Below are 13,183 nucleotides of genomic sequence, written 5' to 3'. Positions count from 1 at the left end.
TTTTCTTGTATACTAGGGGTATCAACGCGAAAGAGTGCTCATTAGGAGTTATGCCGGACCACTAACTGCCCAGCGACTGTCACAGCGTCATGTCGCCACTGAGAGTTAGAGCCTCTCAGATCTCAATTTGCGCAGGCAAAGGCTGTAAACATCATATGCGGCTGTTAAACTGAAGTTGTGCATTGAATCATGCAACTTTAGCGGCGCGATGTGCGATACGCCGTGCCGGTGCGTGTGTACGGTAGTATGTCAGCGAGTTCAGGATTGCGCGACTTTTACCCGCTTTATCAGTTGCATCTTCCTGGCGTGTGTTTATACGAAACGAGCATCGTTTAAGGTTGCAATTGAGTGGGAGGGAGATATCTTCGCGGCAGACACAACTGCGCATGCCTATACTCCTCCTCCATGAGGACACAAATTTAAAGGCACGTGTAAGGGCATGCATGCACGCAAGCGCGTGCACCGACACCCGTTCCCGCAACCACCACGCATGGCAGATCAGCCTCGTATCGCACATATACACCGGCAGATACCGTGCCGTGTATGCCCTCCCGTGTCACATCATCCTCACCCAAACCGCACACCCCGCTTCCCCGCGGGAGCGGCAACAGCCACACATCGCACCCTGCCGCTCGTGGTGACCGCCAAATAAAGGCACACACGCTCCACTTGTCCGAAGCATAGCTTAATACGTAGCGTTGAGGACAGCACGACAGCACAAGGTTGCCACACATCCTCGCGCACGCACACACACACACATATGCAAGTTCATTAAAACATATGCATCTTAATAGCCCATTGCCAGCACAGCCGTCACATCAGCCCACATCCACAAAATGAAGCCACTTCGTAGCAAAATGAAGCGCAACTTCACTACTATCCCGCCACACCTAGGCTACTGACAGGCCCTAGTTTATTTGGACACCGGCTCCACCGGCCACCACATGTGTATGCATGCCATCCATCACATGCCTTGATAAGAGACCCACAAATGAGTCTGATCGAGTCACGTGCTTCTCGTCACTTGAAGCTTGCCCCCGAATACGCCTTCAAAGTCGCCGTCTCGAGTCATCGTCAATTGGTTTCAAAACTCTTTACGTCGTTACGTATATATTAAAATCCCACCTCCTTCAAAACAGACTATACTGCGTTTCTTCCCTTCGCGTGGCCCCCTCCGCTCCCGTCCCCTCTCATGGCGTGTGGCCCCAAACAATGCTCTCAACGTCGCAACACGTCCCTCCCCCCTTCAGCCCTTTGCTCTCCGCTCGGAGTTCGTTGTTTTGCTGTTGCAGAGCCGGCTGGGGTCCTAGCAGTAATATCTGCATGCCACGTCTTCCGTCCGCAACGGCGCGCAAACGTGGACTCTCAATGACGCCCTGTGCCGTCATATTGAATACAACAAACGAGACACGACAACCTCTTTCTTTCGATAAAAGGCCGACTCGTGCAGCAATAAGCCAATTGACCGCAGGTTTTTCTGGGTTCTAGATCTGTCTCCCGCACGCAAATGACGCCCCGCCTCTAAAAAGCGCATTCAGCCGACCCACCACTCCGGCCGCACCACCTCCAAGCCCCAACGGGCTCCTACGCGCGCGCTCTCTTCTGCCTCTTCGCATAACTCGTTCCCCCACCTACACTTGTCTGTCACCTCCTCACTTCTGCTGTGTCGCCTCGTACACAGCAGCGAAGTCTTCATCTGCGTGTCCCTTGGCTTTGGCGTTCTTGAAGGCCTCGTTGGCAGCGGCCGCCACCGGCAGCGGCTGGTTAAGCGCGTCACCAAGCGCTAGGGCCAAACGGAGGTCCTTCTGCTGGTGCTTGAGCGGGAAGGCGGGTGGGTAGTTGCGGCTCATGATCGCGGGACCCTTGAGAGCGAACATGGGGTTGGCCATGGCGCCCAGGCCTAGGATCTCCAAAAGGGCAGACTGCTCCAGACCAGCCTTGTCAGCTAGCGCCATGCCCTCGCAAAAGGCACCCATCATAGAACCCATAACCATGTTGACCACAAGCTTCATGCGGGCAGCTGCGCCAGTGGTGCCCAGGTAAAAGGACTTCTTGCCCATGACGTTGAAGGCGGACTATGGAAACGAGGGTGCAGAGGGCAAAACCATTCGTTTGGTAGATGGCACATCAGGGCAATGTGGAGAGCTAGGTTTGGCAGGGGATAATAAGGCCCTAAGGGACACTTTTCGATGCGAGTAGGGATGACTTGGATGAGTGGAGGGGTTCGGGCCTAACGGCTCAAATGCCGTTTCCTTGAGTTTCTGTAAGCGTGGGTTCTGGATGAGCCGAAATATGTGCATTGATTTAAGGCATTTATAGGAGGCTGTGCAAGGACTACGGGTTTCTAGCTCACCTGCACAAGGTCATACAGCTCCTTGTCGCCCGCGGCCATGATGATGAGCTGCCCGTCAATGGCGGGCTTCTTGCTGCCGGAGACGGGGCCCTCAAGGAATTTGCCACCCTTAGTGGCAATGGCCTCGCCGATCTTGGTCGATGTCGCCTCATCAACCGTTGACATATCAACATACCTACAGTACATGGAAGTGCGACATTGTAAATCTAGGATATGAGGTTAGTACCCGCAGCGCTGAAGTGCTGCGCTGAAGTGCAAAAACACTCCGCTTAAAAGCTCACCCCTTGCCAGGCGCAATTGCAGCAAGCACGCCGTTGTCGCCAAACACCGCCTCCAAGGCCGCGCTCGGATCAGCCAGCATAGCAAACGTGACATCGCAAGAATCCACGACTGCTGCAGGTGTCTCTGCGCACTGAGCGCCCTCGGCCACAAGCGGCGCACACTTAGCCATCGTTCGGTTCCAAACCATCACCGAAGCAAACAAGCCACTCTTCAGCAAGTTACGGGCCATGGCCTCGCCCATAATGCCCAAACCCAGGAAGCCGACGCGCAGTTTGGGAATCTCAGCCATTTCTAACAAAATGCTCAAAAGGATAAAAAAAATATTAAGTAAAGAAATCTAGTATCCTAAGCTATACATCATGTTATGGGGAGCTACTTCATATTATGGGGAGTCCCCATCGGAGACCGTTGGAGTCATGGAGTGGAAGGGTTAACGGCCACCGGCCGATCACGTGCTCAAAAAACTCATAAAACGTGTTTTTTTCTAAAATATCACCTTCAGGCTGTATAACTATGTCATGCGGTCTTCCTTAAAGCACAGGGCTTTACTCAAGATTGCTGCGGCCGCAAAGTGATTCTTGTCTGCCAAGTGTAGGAGCTGTGAAAAAACGGGTGCAGCTTTGGCAGTTTGCAGTATTTCATGAGAAAGGGCTTGCAGCGATTCGGGGTTCGCTTTGGTGGAGTGGACTTGTGCAAGCAATTTTCACATTGATATGACACAGCCGCTTCCCGACTTTCTTTTGTTACAAGAAGCAATCAGTTATGCAAGGCCGCTCTGGCAAGCTCTATCCATCATGCGCCGCAGCACATAACTTGTCTTCCCCTGCCTAAGGTTTACACGTCTGATGTATCGGTTGCTATTACTGCACTGATGAGTTCCGCGGTTGGGCAGTGTAGTCAGTCGTAGTGCTGGGTCCTCCAGTGTAGTTTTGCGTCCTCCAGACCTGCCAAGCGAGCGCGCCAAACGTGAATGGTTTGGTTTCGAGGAAAAAAGTAAGCTTACTCCAGAACCATAAAGGAGACCAGCTATAAAGGGGTTGCGAGTCGCTATTGGCCACCAATATCTAGTTCCTCGTAGGTATGCACCTGCTGCCTCTATCCGTGTTGGCAGTCTCCCGAAACAGTTCATTGGCATGTGGTTGGACATTTCACCAGCCCGCCCTCAAGGCAACCTTTCGGGTACTATCACGCACACTCGCATCTCGGGCTGTGCATTTAACCGGCGCGACCTCTAACCAGCCGGGGTGGGACTTGGCCACTCCTGAAACCTATGGGTTATCCAAGCTGCATTCCCGGCTTTTTTCACATACAAACATGTAGATATCTCCGTTTCTATATTGTTCCACTTCGGTTTTACGGGGTTAGGACCTAAGTAACCTGGTTTCACACGAGTTTGGCATCATATGCCTGTGACCACGATGCCTGTAAGCACCTCCCCTAAAACCATTACCAGCTTAGACCCAGCAAGCCCGACAATTTTATTGTGTGATCAAGTCCAAATAGGGTGCCATCCGCATGGACATGTCCAGAATTGAAATATCTACAGGTTGTTACAAAGCTCGTTTCGAGGCTTTTGAGTTCTGCTTCGTCTTTAGGTGCATGGCGCCCACACATCAGGCTTTTAGGCATCCATTCAAGCCATGCAAGCCTAGGCTATCCATGTCCAAATCGGGCGAAATTTGCATGCACATGTTGAGATCTCCATGTTTATATAAAGCTCATTCCGGGTTTTTCCCACGTGACTTCCCTCCTCCTCCTCCTCAACCACCGTGTTGTGGCTGCTGCTGGCATACACACATACTGCTCCCTGGGTCTTCCCCATCCTGCGCCTACTCTTACGCGACCCTCATCTGCCGTACAACCAAGACGCACACCAGCTACGACCACCTTGACAAACAGGTTTACAAGCTGAATGGAGACAACGAGCTGGTGCATGCCTTCACTTCCTGCCTACACACATCCTGGAACTCTGAGCGCACCAGTACCCATAGAACCGCGACCACAGTGTACCGAAGGTGCAGCAAGTGTGCTGCGGACCATGTGGGATGGGAACCCGCAATCACCGCCAGAGGGCAGGTCCCGGGGTCCAATAGCAACATCGATATGCCCCGACCATGACCCACATTCCGCACGTTAGGATCTCCCCGCGCCCGGCACCAAGGGGTAATTCCTCCCCTTCTATTTCGCATGTTAGGCTCTCCTCCCTACCCTTCGACAACCATCACCTGCCCTTCACCGACCACCTGCGAAACAGGGGAAGTGAAAAAGGAAACCGCAATCGCGTTTTCACAGTCGACCTGCGAAACAGTTCAAAAATGCAGCATTCATCACGGGTAGGCGATCCTGCTATGAGCCTACCAGATCCCCTGTAAGGGCGGCAAGGGGGGGTTATCAGTCGCGTTCTTCACAATGGGGGTTGCGTCGGTGTTGGCGGAGGGCCGGGCCTCCCTATCGATGGATAGTGGGCAATGCTTGAAGACACGGTGTGGGATATGCCGCTGTCCTGCCTGTTGTTGCTTGTGGGACCTGCTGCGGACTTGTGGATCTGCTGGGGTTGCAGTCACAAGGTTTATTTGCGCCAGCAGGTTCAAAACTTGGTTCACTAGGCACAACAGGTTGAAGAGAAAAAAGCAATCACCTGAGGCTTGTGACATTTTTTCATTAGCTTGGATAGCTCCAGAGGATCGTTGTGAAAAGCACGCGGAGGGCCGGTACAAGATTGAGGGTTTGAGGATATGCACTCCTGCGTCCGCGGACCGCAGACATTTTATAGCCCTTCATAACACACTGGCAGGAAACTGCATACAACTTCTTACATGCCACTAATATCATACAAGCGCCTTGTACTTGCTTTTATGGTGAAATTTTGGTGCTGCTGGCCAGCAGAGTATTATAGTGTGGTTTTCGGTGGTTGGTTTTAGTTACGCTACTGCCAGCATCTGTAGCAATACTGAAGAACGGTGCCGCCTGCCTGAGCAAGTGAAGCCAATTGCTATGTATGCGTAAACTGTGCTACTCGTCTGGGTGTGTGGCTTTGTAACTTTAAATGACGTTGTTTTTCTTCCACATAGGACTTTTCCATGCAGCCGCTGCGTGAGCAGTGGCAAGCGCGGAAGCGCGACTCCTCGCCCTCCAAAGGAACTATTAATCGTGTAATGGTGGCTGGAATGGCAGTATTAGCAGCATGGCACTATATCAGCTTGTCACGGCGTTGTGCGCCCAATACTGGAAACTTGTTTTCATGTGGGTCTCACTATGGTAAGAGTTCACCACAGTCAGTCCCACAGCCAGCGGAGTAGTTGGCCGCTGAAAAGCCTCTCAAGATTCCGGAGCTGCGCCTTAGCACCGCCGCCGCATCCTGCTTTGTCATCCATTCACTATTTACAAAGCCATTGGCGTTTTTCACCACGTCGGCCGCAATCCCTCCTACACCTCTATTGACTCATGTGGCCGTGTTGGGAGTGGTGGACCGGATTTCGGCACAGACCGACGTGCGTCCACCTCACTGTCGGGTTGGCTCTTTATGAGATCCAGTGAAGGGGTCCTGCATGTACTTCGTCGTGCACATGCACTGTGGTCGTTATCGTGCTCCTCCCTCCCTCCCGCCCTCCCGCAATTAGCCCCAACATCTGGCTACTGCCGGCCCTAGAGCTCATCCACGTCATCAGCGGTTGTAAATCCGTTATACGACGCCTCAACTGCCGCCACCCCGATTGTCAGCATCTCAAAGCCGCCCAGACCTCCAGCCGTACCGCCGACCACCGACCCCGCTGATGCGACTGCCGGCGTTGCTGCTCGGCGCCTGCTGCGCCTGAGTTGCCGGGCTTCACCCGAGGCGGTGGCGGAGATGGAGATGGAGAGGCGAGGGGAGGGCCGCAGAGCCCGTCGTAACGCCGTTGCCGCCGCGGTTGCAGCCGCCGTGGGGCCTCCTCCCCCTCCTCCTCCCCCTCCTGCTCCTCCTCCTCCCGCTGCTGCTGCTGCTGCCGCCCCCCGTGTGATGGCGAGTAGCCCCGGGCAGTCCTGGATCACCAGTTGCTGGAGACCCACCTGCAGCGGTGCAGGGGGGGAAGACGAACCACAAACGAGTGAAGCTGCCGCCAGGGCAAGAGTGTACCAGACGTAGAACTGACCAGGTGCAGGGGGGGGAAAGGGAGGTCATAAGTAGGAGAGAGGTTGGAGATCATCACCACCGCCCCTGACGCACCCACCTGCCGCTCAATGGCCCACTGCAGGTCCGCGGGCCTTATGGTCTCGCATTCCCGAATCTGCGGAAGATGCCGCCGTAGGAGAAGAGGGCGGGGGGAAGAATGTTAGGGCGGCGGCATGGATATGGGTGCGAGTATGGACGTCGTGTATTGGTTTGGAATGCCAGTACCGGAACCCTTTCCCCCTCTGCTTGTGTTCACCTAGCAACAACCCCACTTCGGTTGCCCTATTAACCCCATATCGAATTGTCCTCTTCATGAGACCACAACGAAAACCACCATGGAACGTGAATACAGACATACATAAGTACACACAGCTCCTCCTCACGATGTACAGCCTCGCGAAACACACTTAAGGGGACGGGGGTACGTTACACCACCAACACATACAGTCGTACACCAACCCAAGGGCGCACACAACTTCCCACTTTCCCCCTCACCTCCAGCCTTCTGAGCCGCACCGCCGACAGCGACACACCATCAAAGGCCGCCACCAGCTCGCCCCCGCAGCCCAGGAAATCTAAGCGGGTTAGATGGGGCAGGTTCAGCTCAGCGACCCGCGGGTCGGTGCCCCGGCTGTTCAGGCGGGAGAGCCTCAGCGCCACCAGGCTGGGACCCAAACAGGCGATGGTCCGGGCGAGGCCGCGAATGCCGTCGATCTGGGCCTCGCCACCCCCGGGGGGAGATGGAGATGAGGGAAGTGGGTGAAGATGGAGGGAAAGGAGGGAATGGACATGATTAAAAACTGCAAGAATGAGAGGGACAAGTATGAGAAGGATTGTGACATGGTAAAGGAAAGGCTGGAGGACAGAAGCAGGCGAGGAGGGAAGGAGAGAGGAGAAGGAGGAAGTTGAAGAGGAGGTGGGGGCACTGAGCACTGAGGGCCCAGCAGGAGAGAGCGAGAGAGGCTGTCAACATCCCCATTTCGGCGGCGGTACAATAACAGGTATTGACCGTCCCCGGGTCCCCTCCAAGGCTTTTACGGACGCCCCCCACATTTGTGCGGAACTTATATAAACCCCTCGTAACTTGCTAAACTTCAGCGAGGGTACCCTCCCCTCCCCTCCCTCCTCCCCTTCCCCCATCACCTCACCTTCCCGCTCTCCGCGGACAAGCGCAGTGACGTCACGCGGGTCAGCGCCGCGAGCACCTCACTGCGGCCCTGGGGGACGAAGAAGGCGTTACGAGGATTGCGGGAGGGGAGGGGGAAACAAAAAGAGGGGGAAAAGTAAGAGGGGAACGAGGGGTGGGGGGAAGTCGCGGACCTGGTAGATGGGGGATGCCGGGGGATCGAGGCGGGGGGTCGGTCAAACTCAGCCCCACCCAGCCCGCCGCCGTCCTCCCGGCTTCTCCCCCGTCCCCGTTACCCTTCCGCCAGTGTATTTTTTTTCCGTAATATATTACGGTTCTGTAATAAAATGGCATATTTGCGTTCTGCGCTCCGTCATAGACCATGGTAAAGGCCTGGTACGGTCGTTACGGAGTCGGGGCGGGCCGAAGGCCCCCAGAGACGTTCTATTTTAGTATAAATAAGTTATAAATGAGCGATGGGGCCAAGAAATTAACTACTATAGCTGGTCAGGGTAGCGTCAAAGCATTCCTGACCACCGGCAGGCCAAAACCCAGTAGCGGCGATGCTGGTAACACTTCAAACAATATAGCGAGTACAAGAGAGACATTAGAACCAGATGACAGGGCGCCTCCCGCACGGCGCCATGCTTCAGCCAGTCAATCCCACCAACAGCCTGTTGCAGGCCAGGAAGCAGCTCAGGCGCACCAGGCTAGACGCCCGGAGCCGGTTGTATCACCATTGAAACGACGTAAGCTCAATGAGCCATCGGCTGGCTCTGCTGGGGCAGGTCCATCAGGCATCTGGGCCTGTGCTTGCGTATGTTTGCCCAGGACTTCTACACCCGCTCGTCCTTCCCGTATGACAAGGCGGTGGAGAAGTGGCTGCAGAGGGCTGAGAAGCGTGGCCGTTACATGCACAACTGACGAGTTTGCTATGCCCTGGGGCATTGTACTGGCTGTGGTGTCGTGATGAAAACGTATGACATAATCCTGAACACATGTGGCAACGGACGGAAACAGCTGAGACTCTAATGAAATATTTATTAAATATGTGCTGGTGTATAAGGTACCCTGTGTGGGCAGGGGGGGTCTGGGGGGGCTTGGCCCCCCAGAAAAAAAATCTGGCAGTAATAAACGTATTGGACTGATGGCATATTTATTACGGAACTCGTAACAGATTCAGGATCGGCCTCCACGAAAAAAAAAACACTGCCTTCCGCGTTCGGTTTCCTTTGCCCTTTTTTCAAGCCACCTCTCCTTTCCCCTTTGCCGTGTGTAAGACACACAACTCATAAAATATGTATGTATGTATGTATGTATGCATGTATGTATGTATGTATGTATGTATGTATGTATGTATGTATGTATGTATGTATGTATGTATGTATGTATGTATGTATGTATGTATGTATGTATGTATGTGTCTGAGCCGCTGGCTCCGGTTCTCCCTCAGCCGTTCCCCCTTCCCCTCCCCTCCCCTTCCCCCACCTGCAGGCACAGGTCCTCCGCCGCCACCGCCCGCAAGTGCAGCGACCTCAGACTGGTGCCCAGACCCCCCAGATAGCCCCACCGCTCCGAAGCCGACCGACCAGGCGACCCATGGGTCACACAGCAGGACAAGTGCCGCAGGTCCGGAAACAGCACAGCCAGAGGAGCGGCAGCGGCAGCCGCACCGCCGTTCGAGCCGCCGTCGCCCCCGTGGGAGCCGTCACTTCCGTCGGGCGGCCATATGACACGCAGCGCGTGGTACACACTCAGGTGCCGTACCTGCGTCATGTCGTACGTTCGTACGCAAAACCGAAGGTGGAATTGAGGTCCGCAGGCCATATGTGGGCGGGATGGAGGGAAGGAGGTCTGAAAACGTCCCCCCCGCATGCTCACCAACACCAGCACCTCAACCTCAGGCCCCGGCCCCCTCCATCCCCCTCCCTCCAACGCCTCTCACAACCAACCACAGCAAATTCCTTTTGAATTACTTCTCTTTCCTCTTTTCCGTCACAGGCTTCACAGGCGTACCTGCGGCAGGGGAGTGAGGGCCTTGACGGCCGCCGCCGCTCTTAACCCGCGTGCCGTACTGGCCGTCCCGTTGCCGCTGCTACCCGGCAAGCCCCTCCTACCGCCGCCGCGGCGCATCGTGCTGCGTGACGCAGCTCGCCCTGTGGCAGCGGCTGCGGCGGCAGCCGCCGCCGTCGCCGCCGCGTTGACCGTCAGCGACGCCAGCTCCAGGCGCGTGAGGCAGCTGAGGGCGGATAACGGCGCCAAGGCGTCGGCGGACAGGCGGTCGCGATCATGTACGGCCTACAGTACGGCACCGGTAGCACCATTAACACCGACATCATTAACACCGACCCAACGACCCAAGCTTTAATCTGGCCTGAGGAGGAATGTGAGAGCCGCATTCCCGCATCGTTTTGATGAAGTCACGGAGGTTAGCAAGCAACACAAGTGGAACAGCAACAACGCAACGCGAGCACACGCTCTCTACCACACAGCGCGAATGCCCACATTCCCATACCATCGCATCTCCCCCCAGGCGACAATTACATCGTTTGTTCATTCGTCCAGCCGTTTTTTCGTCCACATATATCCGAGCTCCCGTTCATCCGCGCCTCCGCCAACCGTTAACCCGTCACCTCCGCCACCTCATTCGCCACCATCCACCCGTGATCTCGCGACAGGCCCCCTGACCCGCCGACCTGCTGGTCAGACAGCACCAGCCGCCGCAGCCCGGTAAAAGGACACGATGACGACACCATCGTACGGGGCATCCCAGAACCGTCGTCGTTGCCGTACAACGAGCCAAACAGTGTCGGCAATGGCCAGGCCTCCCACAAGGTTAGTTGCTCCAGGCAGGTGCCGCCACGGGAGTTGGCGGCGGCGAGGAGAGGCAACCACGCTAACGCCGTGCCGCCGCCGCCGCCGGCTGAGACGCCGCCGCTGGCGGCCGTAGCCTTGGCTTCGTTGCTGCGGGCGGCGCCAAAACCTGGTGAGGCAGTGGAGGCTAGGCCCCCCGGGTCGAAGCTCTCGGGTCCCAACACCAGCCCCGTCACCGCAGGACACGCTGTACGGCAACCCTGGCCGGGTATCGTTATTGTCGATGCCAGCGTCGCCAGCAGTTCCGCGTACGACGGGATCCGCGGCCTATCATACCGTTTACTGGCCAGCGGCGCCGTCACCAGCCGTACCTCCGCCGCGGGCCGGTGGGCACCTAACCAGGCCAGCATGTCAGACAGGAGGCAGGAGCTGCCGGCGCCGCCACCGCCGCTGCCGCCACTGCTGCCCCCAACAGTGCTAGTCTCTCGGTCGTCGAAGTACCTCCCCTCGCCTGCCGTGATTGCCGTTCTCGCCTCACTGCCATGCCCTCCGTACAGATCTTTACAATCACCATTACCGCCACCGCCAAGGCCACCCCAGTTTCGCCCATGGAGGGGGAAATCGTTAGTCGCCGCTGCGGCGGCGGCCGCTGCCGCACAGGGGCTTGTCCCGCCCATGCCGGCCGCACGACTCTGGAGCGCGGTGGGTGGGTGCAGGAGCACTCGAACCGGGCGGCCTACCGGCAGGCCTTCTACTATTATCGCCCATGTGTCGTACACCTCTGCTGTCGTACGGCCAAGTACGACGTCACGGCAGGCAAGTGAGAGGTCCAGGCAGCGCAGGCAGCGAAGTGCGGGGAGGCTATGTCGCAGCAGGCGGCGGAGCTGGTCGGCTCGGCGTGTGTCGGGACCGGCGGAAGGAGACAGCGCGAGGCACAAGTGCGTCAGGTTGGGGAAGATCAGGTGCAGCGGAGCACTGATCCTAGAATGCGCCTGCTGCTGCTGCTGTGGGTCATGGCATCGTTGCGTTATTTGCTGGTACTTTGGTTCTGAAGGCGCGATCAGCGGCAGGTTTGAATCCGTAAGCAGGATTGAGGCGACCGCAGAGTTGACCGCTGCGCGAAGGGCATAACACGCCAGCCTTGCCGCCTTCTTGTCGGGAGATGGCAACCGAGTGGCTACCAGCTGGAGCACCGAATCAGGCAGAGCAAGCAAGAGCGGGGTGACCTCCACAGCTGGGCTGGGTTGGAGATGGAGCTCCGAAGCCATGCTGCGTCAACGTGAAGTTTGACAATAAAGACGGCAATGCGGGGCCATATAAAGGAACAAGGACTAATCCTAGTCTGTTATGCTAACGCTTTGCTCTGGCTCTCTCGTGACTTTGAAACTTATCTGTGGCCACTTGCCATGAAGGCTACTTGGACATGGCCAAGGAGTCCCTGTCCAAGCTTTGCAAAGTTCACGTAATATGCCCGGTTGGAGGGCACCTTACAAGACATTCTTGTGTTCTGGAGCACGCCGCTCCAAAAGGCTGGCCTTAACTTGGCCTTTGGTCTGCTGTAGAATCCTTACAGGACTCTTCTTTCCATTACCTTCAGTAATGGCAACATACAGAATACGCCAAATATTCGAGAACGACACGAACAGAAGCGATCTGCAACAACCGTACTGTACTAGCTGAAATAGAACGACACGAACAGAAGCGATCTGCAACAACCGTACTGTACTAGCTGAAATATGAAGGCCCTGCTTATCCGCGTAGCCCAAGAATCTATATACAGTAACCATAATCATCACAGCCATCGGATATGCAAAACCCAGACCGCGCCAACGCGGCTCTGGTATGTGACGTGGGCCTGCCGACCCGCGGGGTCCATTTAACCTACCTACCTACCATTCAGCCGCCTCAGGACACAAACCCTGAACCGTAAAGGAATACAAGCATGAGCAGGACGCATAACACCCCCTACAAAAGTACCGGACGTTTGGTATCACGTCATGCTACCGGCCGGTTTCGTCACGCTATCCTGCCACCACAAGGCCTCGAGCAGACGTGACACTACGACCCGAACAGCGTCGTAGCAGCACCACGATGACCTCTCTGCTGCGAAGGACGGCTGGCAACAGTCCTCTCTGTCAACCGCGTCTGAGTGGACCCCACCACCGACTCAGCCATTTCGCATTCCTCCCCACCTCTCCACATCCACCCCTCCCCACCTCTTCCCACCACCGAACCCAGGTCTCCGTGCGCCTAACTTTCCCCCCATCCCTTTTCCTTCGCTGCCATCATCTAGGAGTCTCCGCCCTTCAGTTCTCACACAACCGGTCTTAGTCCCATCACCTTAGCCGCCATCACCCTCTTGCCCCATAAAACACACATGCATACGCTCTCGTACATTAATCTACACGTAGACACTGATTGGACATACAGACAGACACGGACGCCCGCACACGCGTCC

At 56.1% G+C, this 13,183-nt stretch overlaps 1 protein-coding gene across 1 annotated transcript; it reads right to left on the bottom strand.

Annotated features, from left to right (window-relative positions):
* Positions 1 to 1,652: 1,652 nt before the first annotated feature.
* Positions 1,653 to 2,924, bottom strand: VOLCADRAFT_65267 (uncharacterized protein; the record flags this gene model as incomplete). The annotated part of the gene is made up of 3 exons (XM_002954811.1): positions 1,653 to 2,075; positions 2,354 to 2,528; positions 2,635 to 2,924. 3 exons carry the CDS (start codon positions 2,922 to 2,924, stop codon positions 1,653 to 1,655), a joined length of 888 nt encoding a protein of 295 aa, XP_002954857.1.
* Between the last annotated feature and the right edge of the window lie 10,259 nt (positions 2,925 to 13,183).

The sequence above is a fragment of the Volvox carteri genome (assembly GCF_000143455.1).
Source record: "Volvox carteri f. nagariensis unplaced genomic scaffold VOLCAscaffold_46, whole genome shotgun sequence".
Lineage (NCBI taxonomy): Eukaryota > Viridiplantae > Chlorophyta > Chlorophyceae > Chlamydomonadales > Volvocaceae > Volvox > Volvox carteri.
The sequence above is the reverse complement of the archived record's forward strand: the minus strand, read 5'-3'. Positions and strand labels throughout refer to the sequence as shown.